The following is a 27400-nucleotide window of genomic DNA, read 5'->3' on the forward strand; positions in this document are numbered from 1 at the left end:
ACTTTTGTTTAGCGTCACATTAGCCCCTATTTATATCGAGCGTATTTTTACGGTGTCCTAACCGGATGCATCTATCGGTTCCGAGATTTCAATGCCAACATACCACACGCGGCTGGTGTCGCGCACGCTGTAGCGTGTCGCACGTCGTTGTCAGTGCAAAAGTGGCGCTAACAAGGTCGGAAATTCGACTGCTTATTTATCTTGCACTCGTTATGTTGTGTAAGTAATATCTCTGAAACTTTTAGAGTAATCGGTTGTCACTCAGAAAAATAAAATCCCGCTCTTAAAGATTGAAAATTGAGCCACTCTTTTTCAAGACGCTCAATTTTCGCTCTTTATTTTGTACTCATTATATTGTATTATATATATTATACTCTCTAACATTTTTAGAGCGAGTGTCACTTTAAAGAGTAAAATCTCACCCTTAAAGATTGAAAATTGAGCCAGTTTTGAAAAAATGTGGTTCATAATTTTCAATCTTTAAAAGTGAGATTCTACTCTAAAAGAATTTAGAGAGTACATTCATTCTGTAATATCAGATAATATATAAATTAATGCAATAACAATTTTTCGAATTTTTTTAACTCAGAAAAGTTGTTAAAAATTTAGGTTAGCGCTCCTAATTTTTTTCTCAATTCTAATAATTAAATAACTAAATAACACGAATTTAAGATTTAACGACTTAAAGTTATTAGATCAATAAGCATATATTAAAATAAATTTATTTTATACATAAAATTCGCGACTTTTGTTGAAAATACGACTGTATCTTAAAGTGCAGTGTTTTCCGCGCGTTTACAGAACGGTTGCCAGGACGCAAGGCCGCCATTGCTTTGCGGATCTGATTCACAGATAAACAGCCGGAAAATCGTAAACCACTCCCGATGAGTAATCGCATGCGGCAGCAGCTACTTTGTACACTCGACCTAAACGCGCGCCAAGAAAAAGGACACTTTCTTGGCTTTTCCACCCATTCCCGGTCTAATCCTCTGACGCGAATCCACGAGTTTCCCGCGTCGCAACATTCTATATCTAACCCTTCATATGTTTATGATCTGCTTGACAGGCGTGGAGATACACGATTAGTATGATGTATGCAAAAGCAAAAATGCGCGACGGATTCTGGCAGAATAGCTAGATTTAATTCCAGCAGTTGTTTTTGTGTTCAATTGCGACACAAGGGTAGTAGCGATACCCAAGAATTTTGAATCTGATTAAATTTTTTACATTTTAAATTAGTTTGATTTCAGATTTGAAAATTTAGAATCTTTGAGGGGATTCTAAGCGACATAAAGATTTAAAGACCATAAATTGATAAACGTAAAAAAATTCAGAAAATAATTTAATAAATGTACATTTAAATTACAAATAAATTGACAAATAAATTTAAAAATGTGAAAAAATAAAGAATATATTTTAAAGAATAAAGAATATTCTATCTAGATATTTAAAAGTCAATAGAACATGTAGAGCACTTCAAATTCATTAAACGCACGAAATTTGATCAACCCTTTTGAATCTTACCTCTATCCTGGTGGTAGTTTTTGTTGTAGTTTTTCTGGTAGAGGTCCTCAGTGCGTTGAGATTCTCGTAAGGAGAATCCCAATCCTGGAAGATCTCCGTAGTCGCCATGCTTCTCGTCGCTATATCTCCTTTCGTACAAATTAAACGTCACTCTATTTAAATTCTCCACACCGTAGGCACTTTTAAAAGAATCCTTTTGATAACGTCTCTTCGTTACGTCAGAAAAGATTCTGCAAGTTTATACATAATCGTAGCCTCTTAGATATTAATTATCAAGAAATAATGGTACACAAAAAGAAATTGTGATTTAAAATTAAATTCTTCAAATTCACACATTTGAATTATTTAATTCGAAATGTCAGCATAACATTTATATTTTCTTACTAATAATTAGTTTTTTAATACTAATCGGCAATATTAGAAAAAAATGTCTTTTATGTCTACTGCAAAAATATTACAATATTTTTGAAAATTTTTAATAGAATTACGATAGACGGTTTATCAATAGGAACCAAATTATATCTTCAAACAAAAACAGGGAAAGTACTTGCAGTGAAAGTATTTAGTCAATAAAGCCGAGGATCGATTCGAGCCATCTCGCTCTTTCGATATCCGCGCGCCCGCTTCATGGGCGAATGGATGCTACGAGACTGCGAGGACGAGAGAGATCTTCGATGATACCGGTACTAGGGGTAGGACTGAGAGTCGCCTTGTACAACACTTGTGGAACAACTGCGAGATATGCGCGCGATTCGAGGTGGACCACGCACGACTGAAGCTGGGAAACAAGTCCCCGCTGTACCGCGAGCGGATCGCACCGCGCCCCATCCGCGGACCGCTTCCAGAAATACGGAGAAACACATATAATTAGGCTGCCACCCGTCGCGACGACAACACGCGGTTAAAAGCGCATAGGGCGAGATGAGCGTCGCGACGTCAAGGCTCAATCCTTTCGCACTTCGGGGAGATTCTTTCCCCCGCGATCCTCCGACTCTTGAAGTTAATACCCCTCGTGTCATCATCAACGAGATTAAGAAAAATTTCATTTTTTTTAAATTCGAATTAATTGCTTCAATTATTGAATCTTCAAATACTTGAATTTTTAGCAGTTATCGGTCAATGATACTAAATGATGGAACTGTAATTAAAGAAAAAAGAATAATAATAATTAATAACTAATTTTTGGCGCGATTTCTCATCGTGTGATGGAATTAATTCCCGCATATTAATTAAAGGACAAAGATTTATAGATAACTTCTCGCGTATGTTTCTTCGGATTAATTATCTTCAATAAATTCAGGAAGAGCTTTATGTTGCGCAAAGTCACTGAGCAACACAAACTAATTTTAAAGTGTAGCAGTTTCAAACACGTCTCGTGCCTATGCTACATACAATTTGTTTCTCGCTGCCTCTGAAGTCTACGTAAACTCCGTGCATTGGAAACGAAGCATTAATGACGTAGCAAACCCGCGTGGAGTTGAATATATATAGATATTAGAAACTGTCGTTAATCATGGTCTATTCTATGAAACTATAATCAGATATAGAATGGATTGAAATAGATAAGATATATACATATAGTAATAATGCATAATGCTTTAACGAAACATATTCATGTAAAGGCATCCCGATTACCTTTACACAAAGTTGCAAATAATAGATTTTATATTTATATTTGCGTTGCTACTATTTAAATTTATTATTATATATAAATTAATTATATAAATTAATTTATTATTATACAGTAGATCGATAGACAAAATAAAATAGACAAAAATAAAATTAGAAAATGTAAAATATTATACGTTAATTGTTATTTAATCCCAATTTATAGAAATAATAGTTAATGTTGCATGATTAACATTATCAATAACATAATTAATGATATAATTGAATATTATTAATATTACACAATTTAAGTTGTGATTAAAAGTCTAGATATGATTTATACGCTCTAACGCTAACACGCCTGAAATTGATGTAACTTCACATATTACGACACTTACTATATCTGTACGGGCACTAAAAAATCTTGAAATAATGTAAAACAATCTTTAATTCATTGCTTAAAAATTAGATAAAGAGGTATCTAAATATAAAAATCTACAATTAATAAAGAAACGTAGATTAATCATGTTAATCATATTTAATACCATAAAAAGTAAAATTATAATCTCCTTTATAGAATCTATAAAATTTCGATTAACAATTACAATCAATAGAAATGATAAGTGAAGAATATTTTGTTCCGCAGCTATTGAATTATATTTATAATACAGCAATCTGTTCTCTATGTTATAGGTAGATGGCGATACCATTTGAAAGCTTTCGCATATGAAGCTTAAAAGCTATCCGTGCGAAAACTCTTCCGGAAGAACCGTCAGATGGTGCAAAAGCTTGCCAAGCTCGTATCGCTAGAACAAAGAAGACACTGTGCCCGATTTTACCTTCAGTCGTCGGGCTGCCAGAAAAGCCTTCGACCTGATTACTTAAATATGGCAATATAAACGGCTGATTACTTAATAATGCAATTAATACCAATAGAAACAAGATTGTTATAAAATTAATAAAAAAAAATAACACGAATCATATATTTCTATATTCCTATGGCGCTTTCTTCTGTATTTTATACTTCGCAGAGAAGATGTATAATTAAATCAATAGAAATAGCATTCGGACACTGGTATATTATGTAAATTTCTCTCACATTTAGAGACCAGACGTGCATAACGTGAAAGTTAAATTGATCGATTCTATTTGAGAAAATAATTTATGCGACCGAGATTAAACGTCCCTCTTCGGTGCCGCAGGGATATCACCTGCGCAATTAAAGAGCTAATTTCGCACTTCGATTGCCTGATAATCGTCCGTGCGAATTTTCCAGTTTCAATATGCGTTGAAACGTCGGACAACAATCGCGAGCGAAAACAAGCAATTCTGCCTTTGACAAGGTTTACTTTTTTGCGTTGAAAGAATTGAATTATATTCTCCGCACTGTGCTGTTACGCGATGCGAGTATAAAACGAATATGGACTGCTTTAGGAACGTAGAGTAAATTTTCACGTTTGTGAAATAACATTCTAATTAACATATTTTTAATTCATGTTCTTAAATATTCTTAAATCTCAGATCCTCGGAAGCAACTTCCTCTTGGAGAAATTAAACTTTATCTAAGTTATTTTCAGAGATAACAAAAATTATTTATAGCAATAAATTCTTTATAGTATATGTGTTTTAAAGATACTCGTTAGCATCACAGTACAAATTGACTATCTGAAAAATTAACTATCAATTTAATTTGTGATATTACATAATCGAGCTTCAGTTTAGAACTGTGTTTCAAGACCGACAAATAATAATTAGAGTGCAGTTAAACTGGAAATAATAAAATTGGTAGAAAGGTCAAAACACGAGCGATCACTTTTTAACATTTGCGTTGCAATCGATCGAGGTAGGAAATTTCGAAATTGAAAGTTGTAAAATTCACATAAAATTATTATTAGACACCAAGACCCGCTTTGACCAAACATGGCCCTCTCTGCTTAATTATATTAAGCGGTACTTCTCGCGATCGATTTTCACTTAATAACGAAAATTATATTTGATTAAATCTACTTTTATATATCCTGCAAAACATATTAACATATCAAGCTTTCAAACGTTTCTTTTGCGAGAATCATGTTTTCACGAAGCGTAATTAAAGTTGACCGTCAATTTGCGCATAATTACCGCTCGAATAGACATTTACATTTCCGCGGGAAGATGAAAACGGACAGAAATTATCGAAACTGCATGCGTTAAATTACGAAGGTTTGCAATTGCATATGAAGATCCGCGAACCGAAAGTACGAAATTAAAGCCGCAAATTACCCGGAGGATATTCTCGTTGTGACACGTGCAATTGATCGACTCATCTGTTAAAGCTAAAAATAGATGTGCGGTCTGAAATCATGCTTCCGCGTGGTGAATCTAATTTTGGAGGAGTTTTCTTTTCACAAAGAATACGTACGGTTGCGATTAAACGTATTCGCGAAAATTCGTGCGCGCCGAATTATGAAAGGAATCGCTACATTGAAGAGAGTGGTGCGTTTTCGAAGCTGATTGCGGCACACATCACTCTCGTTGACTGAGTCTAGCTTTTCGAGCAACGGGAGAACAGGGGAACAATCCAGAGAATGCGACACTAATTACAGAATATAATTAATCACTCCAGGATGAACGCAAATAACAAACGATTCGAATGTACCGTTTGATACTGCTGATGTGGTTGCGGCTCCACCGTTAGACGATAAAATGTTATTATCAGCGCAGAGTAATACTTGCTCGTGCAAGACAATTTGCACTGCTAATTGTGTTAGCCTTTGTTCATGATATCAAATCAATTTGCAATTTGCGCAAGCTTGCTTCGTATGGAAATTTTCATCATCTACACCAAAGAACGGTTTTATTAAAGTATAATATATGGAAAAAATAATTTTAATAAACTGTTTAAAAATTTAGCTAGATTCAAATTGGAAAATATCAATTTTGTTAGACCATTAAAATAATTTTGTAGGACGCTCAAGCTGGTTGCAACAATGTCAAAACTTTTACAACATTGCTGATTATATTCTATATATAATAATTTTGATAGCCTAATAAAATTATTTTTAAACAATTCAGCAAAATTATTCTTTCATTGTACCTTAAAATTTAACTAAACAGAGACCTAAAAATAATTTTGTTAGATCATCAAAATAATTATATGTAAGATTTAATAAAATTTAACAAAATTATTTTTCACTCTCTCTTTTGTATCTAGTTTAATTTTTAGATATTTTAGTAAAATCGTTTTTTCTATTTATTTAACATCAATTCGAAATCTTTTCACAATACAAATTTTCCACAACGAATAATTATGTTAAAAATAAGACTCCTATTCACTCATCATTATAATCTCAGATTGTGACATCAGCAAAAAGCGAAAAAATAGACGATAAAAATTCTAGTAAAATATATCGATATGGAAATATGTTACAATAAGACAACGTTTACAATAATTCTTACTGTAATATTTTGCACTTCTGATTATAATAATATAGTGATTGATAGTAAATAGGTCCTCAAAAGAAACAAAATTTAAAAACAAGAAAATAAACTATACACTTAAATATAAAAAACATTAAAACGTTAATTTTAATTTAAAATCTGTCAAAAACATCACAGATATATTAAAATTGAAACGTTGAAGTTAAAAGAGTTTTTTTTTAAACAAAATTTCGCTTATTTTATAATACGTATTTTTTAGCGTCCTGTGAACCATTCTCATCTTGAAGCAGCGGACGGAACTCATCACAAATCGAGTACTGTTCTATATCTCGAAATCAAGAGAGAAAATTTTCCACCGACGCGATTGCTTCAAGTAGCGTTATTTTTAAGTCCGCTCCTCCCTTCCGTTGCCTTACGTCAGTGACAACATACGATGAGTTCGAGTGTTTTCTCTACCGTTACAACAAGGAAAATCGTGGATCTTCAGAGGAGAACGCGGACCTTCCTCAATCGGCCCTCGATTCTGCCTGACTGTTTCTCACGGAATGTCATCGATCACGTAGAGAAGTCGTTGACAGTCCTTAGACGGACGTGAGACACAAAAGTACATTCCTTAAAAAAATGTATATACCTTAATTAAGAATTTTGTGTTGAAAGAAAAAAAGTAATGAGTTAACTTTATTAATAACATAAATAATATATTTACATTATTTGATGATATTATTTTGTTTATCTTTTGTAAATTTTCCTCCTAGATCTTTCACGTCTAAACGAGTGAAAAATATTGTTAGGACGCTACTTGAAAAATTTACAAACAGGAAAATATATTCTTTTATTTTAAATACGTGAGACAATAAAAATACAATCTTGGATTTTCTGAGATTGCGCTTGTCCTGGTAAAATCCATATTTCTCGTATCTCAAGATCTAATTAGTCCGAATTAAATTATGTAATTATTCGCATAAACAATTGTTTAATGAGACGATGCAGTACTTTTCGACATGTGCACAAACTAACGTAATGTTAATAACCTCTCCGGGTATATTTTAATTAATTTCTTGTCCGTAGAATTGGTGCGACAAGTTTGTTAACCTCAGCGGGCAAGAATTATTGATTTGACAATATATTGATTTTTCTTTCAATTTTCCCGTCTGTCGCAGTTCTGTCAAACGAAATAGTTTCATTCCCAAATGAAGCACCGAACAGCTGCGATAATAAAAAATTGCCATTGACTAATTGCGCCGTTCAATTATACCGTCTCGAGTTTTAATTATCGTTGTCATGAATTCGATTTTTTTTTTTCACGAGTTATTTAGCCAACATCGGCTATGCTATAAAATTGAGGGAATGGATGGAATAAAGGCCTAATTACAAAATCTTGATTTTGATAAAAATTAAAATAAATTTCTATTTTTTTATTACACAACAAATGGGAATAGTATTAGTTGTACATTTATGTAATGTCTTTGAGAAGTTACATGTATAATATTTCTCTATTATGATCAATGTTTAAAAAGTTATTTATAATTTAAAAAATGCATTTAGCCCTTTTTTTCGGAATATTATAGAAATCAAACAAAAAATATAATAACTTTTGAACGAATTGTCATACAAAAATTGGCCAAAACGCGTTGAAAATCTGAAAACTTCAACTTTTTAATGGAATTGGTTTCGTTATTCTACGACAATTTTTAACAATTCGACAATTGACTGAACAATATGTTGCATGCAATTTTTACCTTTTTTCATAAAATCTAGCTATAAGTCGGTATCGAATTGTTTAAAACAAAATCGTCAGATTAATACTCCATTTTTGTTAATATAATTACACTGATAACATAGAAATATGTGTACGACGTAATATCATTAAAGTTTTGTAAAGCATTGTACGAGTGATGAAAATTTGAAGGGGATGGCTTATGAGAATCTTTCCAGTAATTTCTTTTGCCGCAAACACAGAACACACTTTGCTATTTCTGAATGACTCTTTCCTACTAGGGGTATGTGGGTACCCGAGCCTCGGGTCGGGTCGGGCGGGTCCTGAATGTTCAGGTATCCGAATTTCGGGACCCGTCTATCCCGAAATTCTTGATTCAGGATCCGAAACTATTCGAGACCCGAAACTCTATTTGGAAATGTGGAACTCGATATTCGATTCGGGACCAAATTTTTCTGAATAATCTTAAATATTTAACATACACAGTATATAAATTCACATAATAAAATAAACATTAACATCCAGTTTTCAAGACTCGATTAGGCTTTATATTTATATATCGCGCGGCCTGAAAAATGCGCTTTAATAATATTAAGAACAATGTGAAGAATATCACTTCGTCGACTAGCCAACAGAGGTCTATAGTTACTCATGCCATTTCTCGCAAGTGCTTGATTACATGAGTGATTGTTTATATAGAACTTCTTTCTAACATCTTCCCAGGCGTCTAAGGTAGGGGCTCCCACTACATTATCTTACTGATGAGTCCAGTAGTGGAAGCCGGGACGAAACGCCAACTCGTAATATTCTTCACAATCTCAGCTTCTCTAAGTTTAAATTATTACTTTAATATTAAATTTTAATATATGTCTTTCAACATATTATTAAGATCTAATATGATGCTATAGGCATCAAAAAATTGGTTAAATTGATTCTCAATTTAACTAAGTGATATTACTGTGGTAGTGAATATGTATGCGTCAAGGCTGAAAATCTATCAGCGTCGCGAGGGGGGACTACATACACAGTATATAAATTCACATAATAAAATAAACATTAACATCCAGTTTTCAAGACTCGATTAGGCTTTACACTTTCTATGATTTTAAAAATCATACGAGTCAATCACGATTATCTTTCATATTTAAATATTTAAGTTTGGAAACGTTTTCATATGTGTCGTAATTAAATATAAAACAATATCAACATATTTCATGGAAAACCAAATTGGTTCCAATCAATTATGCCAGATACTTTGTATTTCATAAAAAAATTAAGGATTATTTAGTTCAAAACAGATTTATTTTAAATTGAAGTGTAGGAAACATAATTTTTCAACGTTTTTTGGTATTAATTTACTTCGTGTGGCTGCTGTTCCATCATCGAACTTGTAATTATTCTTTCATTATGTTTCGAAGTTAAATATCGTGAAAGGCAACTCGTATTACTACATTTTGTTTGAAATTCTTGATCACAAATAGAACATTTCAATTTATGTTGACTTATTTTTATAAAATGCTGCCGAACGAAACTTTTATTTCGTCGTTGCCTTTCTAAAGATACATTTTCACTGTTTGAATGCGTCGACTTATTATTATCTTCATCCCTCTCTTCCTCACTAATATAAGACATTTTTTAATTTCACAATTAATTTAATCACTCTATATGATATGTACTCGTAATGATATAGTTTCCAACCTATTGAATAATATTATACGATATGTCATGAATCAGTTCTGTAGTCTTTGATTGGTAATATTTATAAGCAGCGTTGTATCAACATGTATATAGAATTGTATTTACATAGAAACTATGTGAACATAGTTCTATAGAGTACATCTTATATTAATGGGAAGAGACAGAGACAGATGATAGTAATAACTTGACGCATGCAAATAGTGAAAATGAGTCTTTAGAAAGATAACAACGAAATAGAAATTACCCGATTAGAATTACTAGCTTTACTATATTTTTTAAGTTTTTGTAAGTTTAGAAATTTTTACATATAAAAAAAAACTACAAACTGAAAAAATGAAAAATTTTCTTTTCACTTTGAAATTCTCTTACGTATCTATAAAGAATTTGCAAAAAAAAATATTCTTAAAGATAAATCTTTATTCCCGAGTAGAGTTTCGGGTCTCGAATAGTTTCGGGTCCCGAATCAAGAATTTCGGATCGGACGGATCCCGAAATTCGGGTACCCGAACATTCGGGACCGACCCGATCCGACCCGCTTTTTCGGGTGCCCGCCGCGCACACCCCTACTTCCTACACAACAAAAACAACCTCTACCATACCTCCATATAGACGTACGAAACAATAGTCCAAGTCGAAGCTCTTTTTTCGTAGATTATATCATTTTCACTATGATAAAACAATCGAATGAGTTCATGTTTTAATGTAAGCAACATTAATTCTTTGTTTATTTGCACTAATCTCCGAAAAAATAGAATTATACCGTCTAAATAGAATTATACCTTTATTCCGCCTAACTTCTCAATTATTCTCCGTACACACGGAAAACTGTACGGAAGTAATAATTACTGTGTACTTGTTTTTCAAGTTTTCAAAAGTTCATATATATCCACAAATTTATCATAAGTTCATCACAAGCATTACTTAAGATATGTTTTAAATCCTACGTGGAATTTTCTCTTAAAATTTATCCTGTGAAAATATAATACAAAAATTGAAAAAATGTTGACATTCTAGCAATCAGCTTTAACATCATTAACATCCTATTATTACCATAATTATTTTGATGGTATAACAAAATTATTTTCAAAACTGTATCTAGCTAAATTTTTAGATGCTTTAGCAAAACCCTTCTTTCCGTGTAATAGTGACTTTTTATTTAGACTACAAGAAATGCCCGTTCCTTTCGAAGTCGCTTCGAAAATCATCAGTATAGCTCGATCGACTGGATGTTATTCGCGTCCCCTGGGTACGCCGAGTTCGGCATTGTAAGGGTAAAGGTTCACGAATGGTTGAAGCTTGCCCAAAGCTCGCTCGAAATCACGCTGTCGAATGGCACGACAAAGCCACGGCGGGATAATCGCACGGGCGTGAAAACGAGCAGCAAAGGGTCAGCATCGCGGGGTGATCCGTGGACAGGCGAGACGGGCGAGAACTCAATCTATTTCGAGATCGGGACGACCGACCCGACCGGCGCAGTGCCTGTGCCCTCGCTAATTGAAACGCCGTAGGCATCGACTAGAAAGCGAGACGGAAGCCGGAACGCGCACTCATTCGTTACACGACACGAAATTGCTTCTGGACGAGACTTGACGTGCGCGTAATTCCGCATGATCTCTGACTCTCGATCGGTGATGCGAATGGCCGCGAATTCACCGACAGAAAGTCGTTGAAACGCGCGGAAGGTCTATCACCGTCGATTTATCTCACTGCCAGAAAATATTCGGCAAACCTGTCTCGCCGAAAAGCAGGTTTGTCGACACAACTGCCAAATGTCCGTTCACAGGATTGAAAGGAACGTATTGCCGACGGACGATGATACGCTAATATAACAGTCGATGCAGTAAGTTGAACGACATTCATACGACTTTCGTGGATTTTATCAGACCGATAACTTTTGGTAAAAGGAAGGTAAAAGGATACATAAACAAAATTACTAAATATTAATAATACTTTTTTGAATAGTAAACATTTACTTATAGTAAATCAATATTTACTCGATAAAAAATGATAATTAAATCAAATTAATGATGTGTGTGTGTTTCTGACATTAATCAAAATATCATAATAAAATTAATTGTTAATGATTTTTGTATCAATTTTACTTAGAACTATTCAAACAAATATTTATTAACATTTAGTTTTTTTCACAGTGTAGATATTTGATTTTATATTGGACATCTGCAGCAAATTTAGTACACGTGACATCAAGATTTCATGATATTATGATTTCTGGAATCAGAAATTCACATTAAAAAAGAAAAAGAAGGAAAAAGGATAGATAAGGAATAAAAGGAAATAAAATTAACCCAAGGCAAATGAAAGTACAGCACGGTTAATACAACGAAAATATAATTTTTTACAGGATGACATCAACTTCAATTATTGATGTCATGTATTCATATAATCCAGAGGAAAAGGATTTTTATTATTTTATAATAATAATTTATTATTATTATAAAATTTTATGTTTTTTCTTACTATATTTTGTTATTTATTTTATGTTATATTTTGTAATCGCGCTGTACTCTCACTTGCCTTGTTTGGTTAAATTTGTTCTCAAATTAGAGAATCCACTTAAAGATTTATATTTTGCGATTTTTAAGAAGAAGAGACTTCAAGAAAAATAAGTGTTAATATTCAGAAAATCAAAGTGTCAAGAGTGATTCGTGAATTGGAGGTGAAAATTTCAAGACTTCATTATTGCTATCGTAATTCTCATGTGAATAATGTTTGACTAATTGGTAGATGAAGTTAGATCTCTAAATATGAATGATGTAATAAGTTACGAAGAGACATTATGCTTTACACGAAGTATTCATGAAAGCTGGACGCACGAGCGGAACGAGTTAACTTGATTCTTGGCGTTACGTTCTTGGTGTCACGTTATGTCGCAGCGTAGCAACTCTGTTCGTACACGAATCCGTTTAGCGCGTGTTGCATCGTTACGCTCTTTGCCAAGTGGCGCGTTTCATTCAGAATTACTCTTCTCTATACGACAGGCGGGTTCAACGAATCCGCCCTTTTTCGCGAGCGCTCCTAAAGTATCCTTCAATAAACTTGAAAATCTAATATCTCTATTAGAACTCGAGTTAAAAGCCGACACATTTCAGAGAGACACTTCGATCATGACAAATTAAAAAAAACTTGCAGAAGACGGTTCGCGCGATGAGGAAAAAACGTTAGACCAATTAAAATTCTGATTGAAAATTAGGACTGGTTAAAATTACTACAATTTTATTTAAGAAAACTAAAATTCTGATTAATAAAAAGTCTAAAAGGATCAAATCAGAAAGGCGGATTTAAGTTTTAATTTTGTTTCTCGGCCAAAATTTTCGAGATATACAAATCATACACGGAAAGAATAGTTTTGCTAAAATATCTAAAAATTTAGTTATGTAAGTAGATATATAGATTTGAAAATAATATTGTTTGAACCATCCAAATTCCTGATTTCTTCCACGTTTCTAATGTTTCCCTACGATGAACATTTGTTTGACTAGAAATGTTTTCATTTTGATCGGAAAATAGCCAAAAACTTAACATCCTCCTTTCGCGCGATCGTCGCCAACCCACGCTGTTACTTTTCGAGCGTCGAGAGTGTGCTTTAAAAATATATCAGTCATAAGGTATAAAATTAATTTATAACGTCTGCACATGTGTGCAACGTGCTCGCTAGCGGTGTAACTCTGACGTCGTTCGCCAAATGTACCTACGTCATGGATTATTTATAAATTCGACGAGGTGATTGCAGATTCGACAAATTGTTTCATTTCGACCTGTTGCACCCGGAACGGAGTTCGCGTTGATATCCGCCGGTATATCATCGTCGCACATAAGCGACGCACTCGCTAAGATTTAAAGGGATCTTAAAGTGATCTGTTTTATCGATTCAGTAGAACCTACACATATACGATTTATGTGTCATTGACGCACTATTGACGTACTCGTATGTACAAATTTTCTAATTAATCTTTCACAGTAGGCATCTAAACCTAATTCTATGCTAGGAAAAAATTTAGTACCTTTAGTAAAACTGTTTAATTGAAGCATTTTTAACAGCCAAATATTTGTGTATACTGAAAGGAAAGATTGGCTGCTGCAGTAATTTAAATGGTAAAATACGGCACAGCATTTTTAATTGACTGCAGTAACCAATTAAAAATGCTATACCATATTCCGCCAATCTTTTTCTCAGTGTATATATATGACAACAAATTTAATTGTTTTTATAAAATAATTTCTCTGTTTCGTAAATAACAAAAATATTCGTTTGCACTAACTAAACAATTTAGTTAACGAAGAATTATAATTTTGTTCAGCATATTTTAATCAAATTTCTGTTGTTACAACAAAATTTTGATTCGTGGAACAAACATTTTTTTCTAGAGTAACAATTCAACATTGCTTGTTCATGTAATCTATACACTGATATACTGACAAAAAAACTAAATCTTAATATGTATATTTGAATAGTACTAAGTAAACATTTACTTACAGTAAATATTTATTAAATAAAAAAATGATAATTAAATCAATAAATTTCACTAACAGAGTACATGTTTTGTACGTTTGATCGAATACACTATGCGGCCTCAGTCTTTTAATCGATTTGAAATTTTCTATATTATCCTATCTAAATTATCCTATTCGAAAAATAAAACAGACGGCTTTAGAATTCCCTTAAGTGCAATACGTCGAAAAGCCAATGCGCTAAAGACCGAACAACGACGGTCGTCGGCTCGATGAGTCGACCGAGTGAAATATTTTCGGAAGCACTCACGTCAGTTGCAAACGCGAGAAAACGAGGTGTCAGCTGCATAGTGCATCGGGCGAACTCGATAAATAGATCCTGGCGTCGTGGCGTCACGATATGAAAACGTTCGGCAGCGGCGCTTTTAGCATCCTCGACTCAAAAGAGATACACGTCGAAGTTGTCCTTCATGTCCAGTATTGTGGTACATATATAACTCATTCGTAACAATTTCGCAGAAGATGATTGCGTTTTGATCGCGCGACGGAGAACGCGAACGACGCGCCTTTGCACTTCCTTCCGAACCCGGATAGCGTGGATGCCTAGAATTTTATCGGCGCCGTTAATTGCAGACTGTAATGCCGTCACCTCACGGCCTCACAGACGCAAGGTCGGATGACCCAAGGCGAGGAGGAATTTTTGCCCCGCTGAGCGTGCCAAGAGTGCTCGAACTCGCGCGGCGCGTTTTCTCATCTCCTTCATTCTTATCTTCGTCGAGTAATATCCAGATAATCTCGCGGCCTTTTCTCGTAAACGTTTTCCCTAAACGAATTACACATTCTTACGGTATTAATCATTATCGTGACACAAAAAATTAGAAAGGATCGAACATCATTCATCAAGTACATGAAAAGAATATTTTGCTAAAGTACTTAAAAGTTTTTGCATTTTAACAATCTATTTAAGCATCCTGCATTATGAAATATAGAAAGAACGGTGTTGAAGTATTTTAAAGTTTAGCCAGATACAGATCAGAAAATAATTTTCTATGAAAATTATCGAAATATAAATGCTTAAATGTTGATAATATAATGCCACAAAAATGTTGACATTTTTATGAATCTATTTAAAGATCTCCCACCATATAATTATTTTGATGGTCTAAACAAAATTACATTCAGATTTGTATCTATAGCTAAATTTTTGGATACTTGAGCCACGTTTCCGAGTAAAAATCTCGAGATTTGCTTCAAAACTTTACCGATCACTATAACGGACGTATTTTGTGTTTATATTTCTTGCTCTAACAATAAGTATGTGTTGTGTGTTTTATCGTTTCCATTATTACACTCAAAATCGTAATTTCTTGGTAAGCAGCCCCTTCCGATTCTTGGCTCCAGTAATTTGACGCAGCTGCATTTGTCGCGGATGTAAACGATATACAATCCGTGTTCATCGCGATATCCTCTCCACGTGAAATGCCCCCGTTTCTATTTACACCTGCAGGCTACGCACCTAGTTTGCACCGCAATGCAGTATTGGCGCGATCGCAGACACAATGAACAATAGGTCTATTCACATTGCTCGCACTTTTTGCACTCAGCATCTCCGCTTTCTCATTTCAACCTTCGAATATATATTTTATCTCATGCTAGGTGCAAAATTCTTTTAGGCTTTCGAGCAACGCGAACCTGCCGTAAGTCAGCCCCGTATTCGTAATGGAGGAGAACTGCGTGTAATTGTGAATATGGGATTCAATCCGTGAATGGTGTTCAACAGGTATCCGTAGTAATCTCCAGCTAGGCGGAGTCACAATGGGATGGGACGCCGGTCGAAGTCGCGTTTCATTATCGGGCAAGTCGATAAACGACGAAGATATTACAGTGCGCCAAATGCGGGAATCCCCGGCAATTCAGAATAAATCACGTTAAATGCCAATGCCGATCCGCAAACAACTTGGTCCTCAGCGTTCTTGGCCGTCCGACCAATTCTCGCGATATTTCTCGTTGCAATTGACTCTATTTCCACTTTTAACAATTTGACTTCACGATGCTGATATACTATTTATCGATACGTGAGTAAAATGCGTAAAATGTAATTCTGATTGTTATTGTATAATAAAACTTAAAGATTAATTCTTTTATACAATTTTACGCGGAGCGAACAATTTCGATGAAGTGTTTTTAAATATTTTTTAATAAAAATTTAATTAGATACAGATTTAAAAATAATTTTGTTAGACCACCCCAAAATAATTATGTAGAACTCTTAAACGTTGGTGACAACACACTAAAAAGTTTTAGTAGTCTTAACACCCATTTTTTCCGTATGTTTATCGTATTTTACTATTCATAAAAAAGTCCAGCCTTAACTTTCAGCTACAAGCTCTTATTAATCTCGAGTCAGATGTGTTCTTACAAAAAAAAATGACGTCGAAGTCTAGATATTCTTAGAAGCGTGTGAGATATTTTTATTCTTTCCCGCGGCTTTCCCGTGAAACACGGTAGACAGAAGCTCATTCAGATCGGGCGGAGCTGCAACTCGAAAATAATTCAGCAGCTGCCAGTACTGGTATCGTCGGTCGGGTGAGTAACTTAGAATTACGATGATTAATTGAACGTCAGAAACAGGGCGAATAATTTACGGGACAAATTCGCGGATTGCGAGAAAACGTCGCCGAGTTTATATTTCCTCCCTCCCTCCCTCTCCCTTTCTCTCATTCTCTCGCTTCAACTTTTCTCTCTTCTATTTCTTCCATAACCCTATCTAGCTGTCGAGCTCTCTTTTCGTTATACGTAGACCGATTTAGCAACAAATTCCACGTGCGTTCAAAAATATGTCATTTAGAAGTCCGGTTCTCAATTTTAATGATAGGTTATTATTTGATTACTTGGAGATTTTTTCTTTCAAAAAGACGAGGAAATAAGAGGACTTTTAATATAAGTAACACTATAAAATCCAGAATTAAGATATTCGTATACTTTAAATAATCCGATATAGTGTCGTGCAAAAGTTTCCAGCCAGTTTGTAGAGTAAAGTCGGCTGTTATGGGATAGGTTTCTAATATGAGATAGCGAGGTTCCTGCTAAACTAATAAGCATTTGTAGTTGATTCTATCATGAACTTTTTACTCTTGAATGAAACCTATTTAGTAAAAAAAATTCATTATAAAAAAAAAGTCTGATAAAATTTTAATCATTATCGGATATTAATATACTCGTAAGATGTGAATAACAAATTATCCGATAATGATTAAAATTTTATCAGACTTTTTTTTTATAAATTAAAATACGACTATGAAATTGCACTAGTCGGAAATTTTTGCACACCACCGTATGTAAATATCAAACTTTGTGTCGTCATGCAACACATCAGACAGTACTTAGTCCAATTAAAAACGTGTATGCATAAATTCAGCATAAGTCAATCTAGCAAAAATGACTTATTTAAGCTCCGAGTATTAATTGCAGAATCGAACTTTGGCGTCGCGCACGCGATGCTTAAATTGATTTCCGTTCCGTTTACGAGCACGAATGATTTGTTAACGTTTCTCGCGAGCGTTATTCGCGACAGCTGTCACGGAGAAACTCGTCTAACTCGTCTGCTTATTCGTTCACTTTACGCTTGCCTTCAGAGCATACCGGTTAAAACGTCTCTGAACGTCTCTCTGCTTCTATAATACGTGTTGTCGGAGCGGTTCGTGCTGAGAGCAAAACGTCGTTGCTGGTCCCTTGTCGCTAAACGTCAAATAAATGCGTACATTCAATTAAATTCGAGTCGTGGAATTCGAAATCCTTATGCGTTTAGCCTTGCAAATGTCCATCCGCGTTCTCCGTTTGCCGTAACAGTATTTTCATTTGTCGATAGTTTATTCGCCGCATTCACCTGCCTATCATTTTATATTATATATTTACTTCGTCCAAATGTTCCCATACTCATTCGACGTCGGAAACCAGTAATATTTCATAATGTGAAAATATTCGTCGAGATTTCCTCGTATTTATAAAGCGAAAGACACGATTCGACGCCAGCATCCACATTTAAAAGTAGCGCATCGATTTCCAGCCATTTGTTCGATAAATCGTTGCTCTCTCGTTGCTGCTGTAGGCTTTACAGGATAGAACGAGAAGTTACGCTGATGTAATTTTAAAATAGCACCGAGGTCAAAATGAGACTTCGGCAATCTTCTGTTCCATGGCACGGACGGTCATCGAAAAGTCATAGATCACTCGCGAGAAATTATTGCTCGCCTTGGTCGAATAACTGTGGGTCTGGAGATACACATAAAGTCCTAAGATCTTTCACATTTCAAAGATTTAACCTAAAAAGTTAATAGAAGAGATAAATAACAATGATTATTTGCGTTCAAAATTGCGTTAAAAAATCGTAAAGTATTATTACCTTTCTAGATTAATTTTAATTTCAGTTCTCAACTTACTCTTTATCTTGTTCTAATTCTTATAATTAGAAAAAGAAGAAAAGTTAGTTAAACAGAGATTAAAATTAAACTACATTGATAGAAATAGGCATTAATCATACTTTTGTTTTCTCCGTCTGCAATTTAGGTCTCTTTTGTCCAGCCTAGTTTTTTTTATTGTGTTCTTGGCTTTCAAAAATTGTAGAAAAATTCAGGCTCAGTTTTCAATCTGTTATATTACCAAATAATTTTCTCAACTATTTTAGAAGAAGGAGCTGGATTCAGGTTTTCCTTTATTTCCGAAAAATTTGAGAATATTTTACTTATGTCAAAAATCAGATCCAGATTGTAGATGGAGGATAAAAAAGAAAGAAACCTTATACGTATATAGTATATGCTATGTGCTTTTCTGCGAATACTGCTCATTTATACGACTCTTCCATCATGATAATTTCATGTATATTTTACATTGTCCATTATTTCCAAATTTGATAGCGCGAAGCTGTGAAACATGCAAACAGGAAGCAGTTGGCAGAACACACACTAATTCAAAATTAGCCGCACGGATTGAATTTCTTCGGTCGTGTAGCAACAGGGTGTTCGGAAAGCGAGTGTCTTCATCAAGAGGCCGCGGAGGAAACAGATCGTCGCTTTCACGAAAGCAGATCGCCGGTGAAATTTATGCCGTCACGTGTCGTCCTCGACAAAGTGGACGGCAATTTAGCCGCTCCGCTTTAACGAAGCGCCGTTTCACGTTTAAATGTAGAATCGTGATAGCAGCTTTGTGACCGCTAATCGTATTACAAGCGGAAAACAATCATCGAGTTTATAACGCGATCGTGCCGGTACAATAAGACTGATAGAACCTCTTTCATCTTCCCTTTTTTGCCGCGCAATTCTTTTACTTAAAAACAGCTTCGCGACTAATTTTTCGTGATTATCGTTCGTAATACTTTCCCTCTTTATTTACTTAGACAATCCTAGTCCGTTTAACACGCAACTGTGTTCACATAATTCACACTTTAACGAATCCTTTTATTAATTCGGCGAAACACTGTTGAAGTGACATTCGAGCTAAAGCCAAGAATTTTGCAATTCTCATTGGTATGCGGACAGTTGTCGGTCACATCTGTATTTTCGCGCTTCGATACTTCATTTCAACGGTCATGACAATCAATATATGTACGAAAAGGTATGCTGAAATATCTAAATATTTAACTACACGCAAAGAACGACTTTTTTGAAGTATCTAAAAACTTACATAGATACATACACAGATCTAAGAATAATTTTATTCTATCTATTAAAACAATTATGTAAAGAACTCAAGAATGATGAGCAACCAAAGCTTGAACATTCTACATAATTATTTTGATAATCTAACAAAATTATCAGATCTGTATTTACCTAAATTTTTAGATGCTTCAATAAAATCATTCTTTCCTATAAATTTAAAAATAAGTTTGTTAGACTATTAAAATAATTATGTAAAACACTCTCAAATTGGTTGCTAGAATGTCAAAACTTTTTGTAGAATCATTTATCGTATTTGAGATTTTTATATAATTATTTTGACTGTCCAACAAAGTTATTTTTAAATCTATAATATATATCTAATATATAATATTTTTAATACTTCAGCAAACTTGTTCTTTTTTTTTATATCATTGTTTTTGTAATTGTTTCTAATGCCCATTTTTACTAATATATAAAATAACTTTAACTCTGTTTAATTTACTGCTTTTTCTAATTCTTAGAATTGGACCTAAGAAAGTAAAGAGTAAATTAAACGAAGATTAATTTACATTTATAGAAATAAACACAAGTCACTTTTTGCAAAGTTTATTCTAGGCAAAGTATTCTTAATTAGATTAGACTTTTGTGTTTTGAGACACGTGTTTGTAATAGCATAAAAGAATTAATGCCATTCTCACGAGCTCTTGCGAATCTTCAAACAAATCTCGTTAATTTCTCTCGGTAAATTTCTTTTTCTTATTGAGACAGGATTTTTTTAACAGCGTTAATTTCACAGAAAAGTTACGAGATCGCATGGCACGTCTGAAACAGGAAGATGTAAATCGCGAATGCGTTCGTTCATTAGAAGCTCCGATCGCGAACGACGGTCGTCTGCCGCTCATTTACCGCGACTTACGTTGCCGACCGTCGTTTCTGCGCTCGAAGCGAGTTCGTTGCCAGTTCTAAAATCGTCGTCCTGACAATGACGTAGGATCGCGGCCGTTTGTCTCACGTGGGACGACAATCGCGACAGCGGATCCTCTCTTTCGTCGCTTCGACGAGCGGAGAATACATTACACCACGCGCAAATCGACCGCGACGAAGCGATTTTGTGAATTTCGCTTATAATCTGCGTCTGAGCTAAATAACGAGATATATATCGATAAAGCATAACACGGCGGCCACTGGAACAATAAATAAACAGTAGTTGCTCTCCACTGTTTAGGCAAATCGTATTACGCAGCGATGCTTACGCATTTGCTTCGCGAGTTTTGCGTTGCAACCGCGAGAATTGCAGTTGCATTGCACTCGCGTGTCTCTCTCTCTCTCTCTCTCTCTCTCTCTCTCTCTCTCTCTCTCTCTCTTCATAGATGAATAATAAACACACCGAAGGAATAGTTTACTAAATCGCGACTTCTAGGACAAACCATCGTATGGAATAACTAAATGATACGAATAATATCCAGAATATACGACGCGCTGAAATAAATTGTAAGACACTCGATGTAGTGGAGCGAGAATATATATTTAAAAAATTCTTTTTCCCCTCTCGTTCTATATATAAAATAATTTACTTACTGTTAGTCTATATTTATTAAGAAAAATTTATTTTTCTCATTGTCCGTTCACCGAGTTCAATTTGGGAGACTTTCAGTTCTACTCAGATTTTGTCAACGTATTATATACATCCGGAAGCTATATTGATTTTCAATCTGTTTGTTTTGAAAAGAGAATATCAATAATATTGTGCAAAATAAATGTATAAAAATATTGAATATCTCAATCGAGAGGTAAAAGTTACAAAATTGAGCTATAATAATTTACTAGAATATATTGAGCATCTTGAGGTGAAAATTACAAAACGAGTTTATAACTACAATATTTATAATTTTATTGATCAACATTAGTAAATCTGCTCACTTTTGTAAATTTCACTTTGTTTCAAGATAGAAAAAGAAAAAAATCAACCCTGGAGGCCGTTTAAAATCTTTGAATATCTATATAACTCTTGAGATTTCAATTCTCCACCGCCAACTGAAATCTTTAAATAAAAAGCAACATCAAATTAACATTAATTGTGACTTTTAGTAAATAAATTTAAATCTGTAAAAAAATATATATATAATACATTCTATTTTATGATAAAAAAAACTAATTATTAAAAAAACTAATTATTAAAGCTTTCTTGAAAATCTTTATTATTGACGGAAGAATATTAAAATTCATATTGTCGGTGAAGAGTTTTACTCTTAATTTTTCTGTCAATGCATAATTTTTTACTTTTTCAAAGTTCTCATTAAAAATGTGAAATTGAAAACTAGATAAAATCCATGCTGACTGTTTTTCATTATTTAAAGTGTTTTTAAAACGTCATAAAGAGAGAAATTCGTACGAATAAAAAACTGTTTACTGTTATTAATTCGAAATTGAGTACTCACGCATTGATAGAAAGATTAAAATCGAATTAGAACGAATTAGAGCTTCAAATTATTACACGGAAAATCACCAATTCTCTTGCAATTTCTGTTAATTATTTTATCTAATTGCGTTAGCACTTTCATTTCGAAACGCGCTGAGCTCATCGTTCCCCGAGATGCCTCGTGTACGATCACCCGACACAAGACGCCCACGTTGCAGCGTCGACGGAAGCTCGATGATTACGGCAATCGTCATGTATACACATCATCAAACAACTTACCTCCTGGATCTTGTAGCTGGTGCGGATGGTTTTACGCCTGGTGGTGGTAATCTCATAAGTTTCCTCGACGGTGGGCGCTCCATCGTCATCGTCGATGTTACTGTTGATGACGCCGCCGCCGTCGTCGGTCCTCATTAGAGCGTCTGAGTCGTCCATCGCGACATTCTCCGTATCCACTTCCATCGAGGAACAAGAAACGTGCCTCTAGCCAATCGATTTAAGAAAACTCCGTGAAGATCTCGCTGCGAACGGGAGCTACGAGAAGCGCGACGAACACGAGCTATTCTGCCTATTGAGCGGTCCACCAGATCGGTCCGATTTCGGTGATAAAATTTTACAGCACCGCGAGACTATTCCGGGAGTCCAAGTTCCGTGCGGAGCGGCGAGGCTGGCAGTACTAAAGCACCGCGCCGCGGAAACCCACGGCTGCCGAGATCCCGCGCGCGTCTTTCGACGGCGAAAATAGAATCCTGTGGTTTCCCGCAGGAACCCAGCAACTCGTGCGCGTCGTACTGGCGCTATATTGCGACATTTGTGAATAACATGTCAAATAGTTGAGGCTTATATCGAAAGAATTTTGAAAAATTCGCGCCGCACCTTCGAGGATACATAGGATTTTTAGGGATTATGAATTTCATCGCTTTTGAGGATGAAAATCTAGAGTTACTAAAAGAAAGACTCGAGGAGTTTGTTGCTACTACGCCTATCTATTACATTTTACTTGGAAAAAAATTGAATATTTAAATTTTGAACATATACAGTGCGATATTATGTAATATTACATTAAATTTATAACACGCTTATTATATTATAAAGCACACATATTTCGAATATCGTATTTGTGAAGTAATAAATCTTATTCGATAGAATATAAATTTTCAAAAATGTAATTTTAATGCTGTAATATGGAATGGTGTTATTATGATATAATTATGGTAACTTAATACTAAATTACACAGTTAATAAACATGACTTCCCTGAGTTTTTATATTATATAGTTATTTTCAATGGCACTGTTTCTCAAGAGACTAAATTAATCATGCATCTTGATATTCACGATTAGTGTGCACGCACATAAATGTTCGCAAACGTATATGTTCATAAAAGATGTTTCGAATTTCATCAGTTTCATTCTCTCTCACACTTCCCGTTATACCCCAAGCGACGGGAGCCAATCAGGAATCGTCGTCGCAATTCATGCTTAAATGTTGAAGCTCCATCAAAGTATCTCTAGTAATACCAATATATTTAGCGATAAAATCTAAAATATCTGATGGTTTAGAAACACCAGCATTCGTAATTATGCCAGTGATTAAACTCGCCGGTGTCACATCGAATGCAGGATTCCAACATGTTATTCCCTCTGCTGCGATTCTCATGTCGTTTATGTGAGTCATCTCTCGTTCAGGTCGCTCCTCAATGATTATCTGATCACCACTGGATAACTTTCCGTCTATAGATGACAGTGGTGCAGCCACATAGAAAGGAATATCGTGATGTTTGGCGAGAATTGCAATCTGTAATTAATAGAAATAATTATAAGTGTATATCGTACACATAAATGTTGGATACGTATTATGAAACTGTTCGGAATGGATCGAAATAATTGAACAATTTCGATTGGAATCTATTTCAAATAATTTCATAATACATGCCCTGATATCTATCTTTGAAGGTAAACCAGTTATTTTTAGAACAATTATCATCTTTTATCGTTTGTGATTATATTTTGTAATATTTTAAATTAAGATAGTCGGAACTGATAAGTTACCTGATAAGTCCCAATTTTATTTGCTGTATCACCATTTCCGACGACCGTATCTGCGCCTACAACAACAGCGGTAATCTTTTTCGTTTTCATTAACGCAGCGACCATGTTGTCGCAAATTAAGGTTGCTGGTATCTTGTCGTGCACCAATTCAAATGCGGTTAAACGTGCGCCTTGATTGTATGGTCTGGTCTCGGTACAATAAACGTGCTCTGTAACAAATAGATAACGATTGAGAAGTGTATCTTACTTACCCGGTCAAGATAAGGCTTTCAAAAACAGATTATATTTACCAAGCCTTCCCTTCTCGTGAAGAGATCTGATGACACCTAAAGCTGTGCCATATCCCATGGTAGCGAAACTCCCGGTATTGCAATGGGTGAGAATTGTGACAGAACTTCCCTCAGGCACATTGCGTAGAATTTCGTCCGCTCCAAATTTCCCGATTGATTTATTGTCCTTTACATCAGTCCTCAGCTTAAAATCTACATGCTCTATAAAACTACAACATAGATTTCAAGATAAATGTGAATCAGACCGCTCATATCTTTCTACAAAGATATAAAGTCATAAAAATGTACTTTTTTATCATAAAGTCTATATCATGGCATATGAAATTGACTCTCATATGCTCTGCCAAATTTTTGCAGCCTTCAGCTTCTAATTTCAAGTTGACTGCAGTAGGACGTGCCGTTACTAAGTAATCCATTTTATCCGTGATATCCCGAAATAGAGCATCCTTGTCATTATAAATGCCTGGATGTTGAAGGAGCTCTACTGCCATACTGAGACAGCCCACCATAGCGATGGCTGGTGCGCCTCGTACCTGTAGTTATCAAATTACATTTACTATGAAATCTAAACAATTATATGTATGTGTGTGATATACACTTTAAAATTTTATATACATTCACAACTATATAACATTTTGTTCAAAGTCAACAAAGAAACAAACTGAAAAGGAAGAAAATGCAGAGTTAATATAGAATATGTTATTATGATGTATAAATTAATGTTATTACAAGTACATTCTGTATGACACATACAATGTAACATTTTATTTTTCATAGATATTTACTTAGTTTTTTATTTATATTAATCACAGCTCATATTTAATTCAGTTAGCTTGATCAGAGAGTTAAATAATTCAATAAACAAAGCAAGATATAAGGACTTTTATTTATAAAAAAAATCGAAGTAGTGAGAGGGTTGTAAGAATCAAGTATAATTAATGATGAAAATTATTCATATGTTGTATGTTTTAAACGCCACAAATGTAGAGAAGAATACTATTATAACATGCGAATGGTTCAACTTTAAGCCATAACTCAACCTAGACATTAAACAAAAATGATAAATGTTTAATGTAAGTAATGAACATATAATTACCTCAAAGTCAAACAAACCATGACTAAATTTGTTTTATATTGTTTTTTCTTTTGTATTAATAATATTATTGTTTTTCAAAACAAAAGGTCAATTATCAGCTGAAGATCAATATCAATATCAGCTTTTTTTTTCGATATCAACCTTTCATGCACACATGGTTGATATCGAAACTTTGCAAATTTTATCCGCTTTATAGAATAAAAGATCTTTTTATAATTCAACAAAACACACTTCGTTCAAATTCACTTTCCAACAATAAGCATTTACCTGCATCTTGTTGATGGCATTCCAGCCATCTTTGACGCCTTTGATCTCAATATAGCTGATCGTTGTCGGCACCAACGTTTGGTCTAGGATTTCCAGCTTGCCGTCTGCCCTGTTCCATTTTATCGTTTCCAGCGTCATCGTGAGCTGATAATAACGACCGATCACGGAGGCAATTCACAATGACTTTGGATTTATTAAACGAGAATGAGTAACAATTGAGACTTGAGAGCCGAGCTGGCAAACAATCACATTCCATCCAACGCAATACAACGCTAAAACGCTTCTTCCTTAGGTTAAGGTTGAATATATTTAACGGAACGTCCGGTGAGCAGGCGCCATCTGACGAACGAGATTACGTCACATGTGCCACCATCTCCACTCACTTCCTGCTCCATCGCCATCTTCACCCCTTCAAAGTCGAAAAGCGTGTAACGTTATCACCAGACGCGTTACGTAATTCTGGTAGCAGCGACAGGTCGTCATCAGCTCATTTGTTTTAAATGTCCAACACAGCTCGAGACAGCTGTGAAGCAATCGAACGCGTTCTGGGATCAGAATTGTCTCATTCTGTCCATGAATTGTCCAGCGACTAATAGAAATACGAATAAATCCTGACACGCGAAAATATTTATATGTCTATAAAATATTAATTAGTTTAAAAAGCAGCTTAATAACTAAGTATTAGGACTATTTTTAATATGATTCTTGTCCTTAATTTTTTACTAAATCTATAAACATGTATAAACTAATCGTATTAAAGAATCTTACAATAATTGCAAAACTATTTTTTCTGCTGAAAATACAACCACTGCCTCTAATTATTCAGATAAATTTGGTTTTGTTAATATACTGATTAAAATGATCTCTTTTATGGTAATTCTACAATGTGCTCTTTGTTTTCTGTTTCTTGCTGTTTGTCTCCTGCCCACTCTTGCCTTTTTGACCAAAAGGCCAAATTACCATTAATTATACGTATATATTATAAATAAAATTATTAACCTCGATAAAATCCTTTTTTTTTTTTTCAATTATGTAGATGGGTATATAATTGACTATATAGTTTACCAAAAAATATAAAGAATAATATATCCGGACTCCATAATAAAAATTCATTTTAATACAATTGTTTTGATAGTCGTGCGTATCATCTACAGTTTATTACAAGTGTTATTATTAAATTTTCATAT

The 27400-nt window shown here is 34.4% G+C and overlaps 2 protein-coding genes across 12 annotated transcripts in view; both read right to left on the reverse strand.

Annotated features, from left to right (window-relative positions):
• tmod (tropomodulin) overlaps nt 1-23025 on the reverse strand; it is a 66699-nt gene extending 43674 nt beyond the window's left edge. For 7 of the 11 annotated variants that reach the window (XR_001940689.1, XR_001940688.1, XM_018539293.1 and 4 more), the window contains exon 1: nt 22790-23025. Coding sequence is in view for 8 of the 11 variants with exons in the window: in XM_018539293.1 (XP_018394795.1) it covers nt 22790-22972 (183 nt within the window). In the remaining 3 variants the exon portion in view is untranslated. Of the gene's footprint in view, nt 1-1524; nt 1749-2071; nt 2148-22789 lie in introns of those variants that run through there. The other 4 variants (XM_018539319.1, XM_018539309.1, XR_001940690.1 and 1 more) reach the window with 4 other exon arrangements.
• A 666-nt stretch (nt 23026-23691) lies between these two features.
• LOC108773259 (methylthioribose-1-phosphate isomerase) lies at nt 23692-26499 on the reverse strand. Its single transcript, XM_018539015.1, has 5 exons — nt 26214-26499; nt 25139-25383; nt 24851-25059; nt 24561-24769; nt 23692-24306 (listed from the first exon to the last, which is right to left on the reverse strand). The coding sequence occupies exons 1-5, from the start codon at nt 26349-26351 to the stop codon at nt 23965-23967; spliced, it is 1143 nt and encodes a 380-aa protein (XP_018394517.1). The 5' UTR covers nt 26352-26499; the 3' UTR covers nt 23692-23964.
• Between the last annotated feature and the right edge of the window lie 901 nt (nt 26500-27400).

This window comes from Cyphomyrmex costatus, unplaced genomic scaffold (genome assembly GCF_001594065.2).
Source record: "Cyphomyrmex costatus isolate MS0001 unplaced genomic scaffold, Ccosl1.0 scaffold102, whole genome shotgun sequence".
Lineage (NCBI taxonomy): Eukaryota > Metazoa > Arthropoda > Insecta > Hymenoptera > Formicidae > Cyphomyrmex > Cyphomyrmex costatus.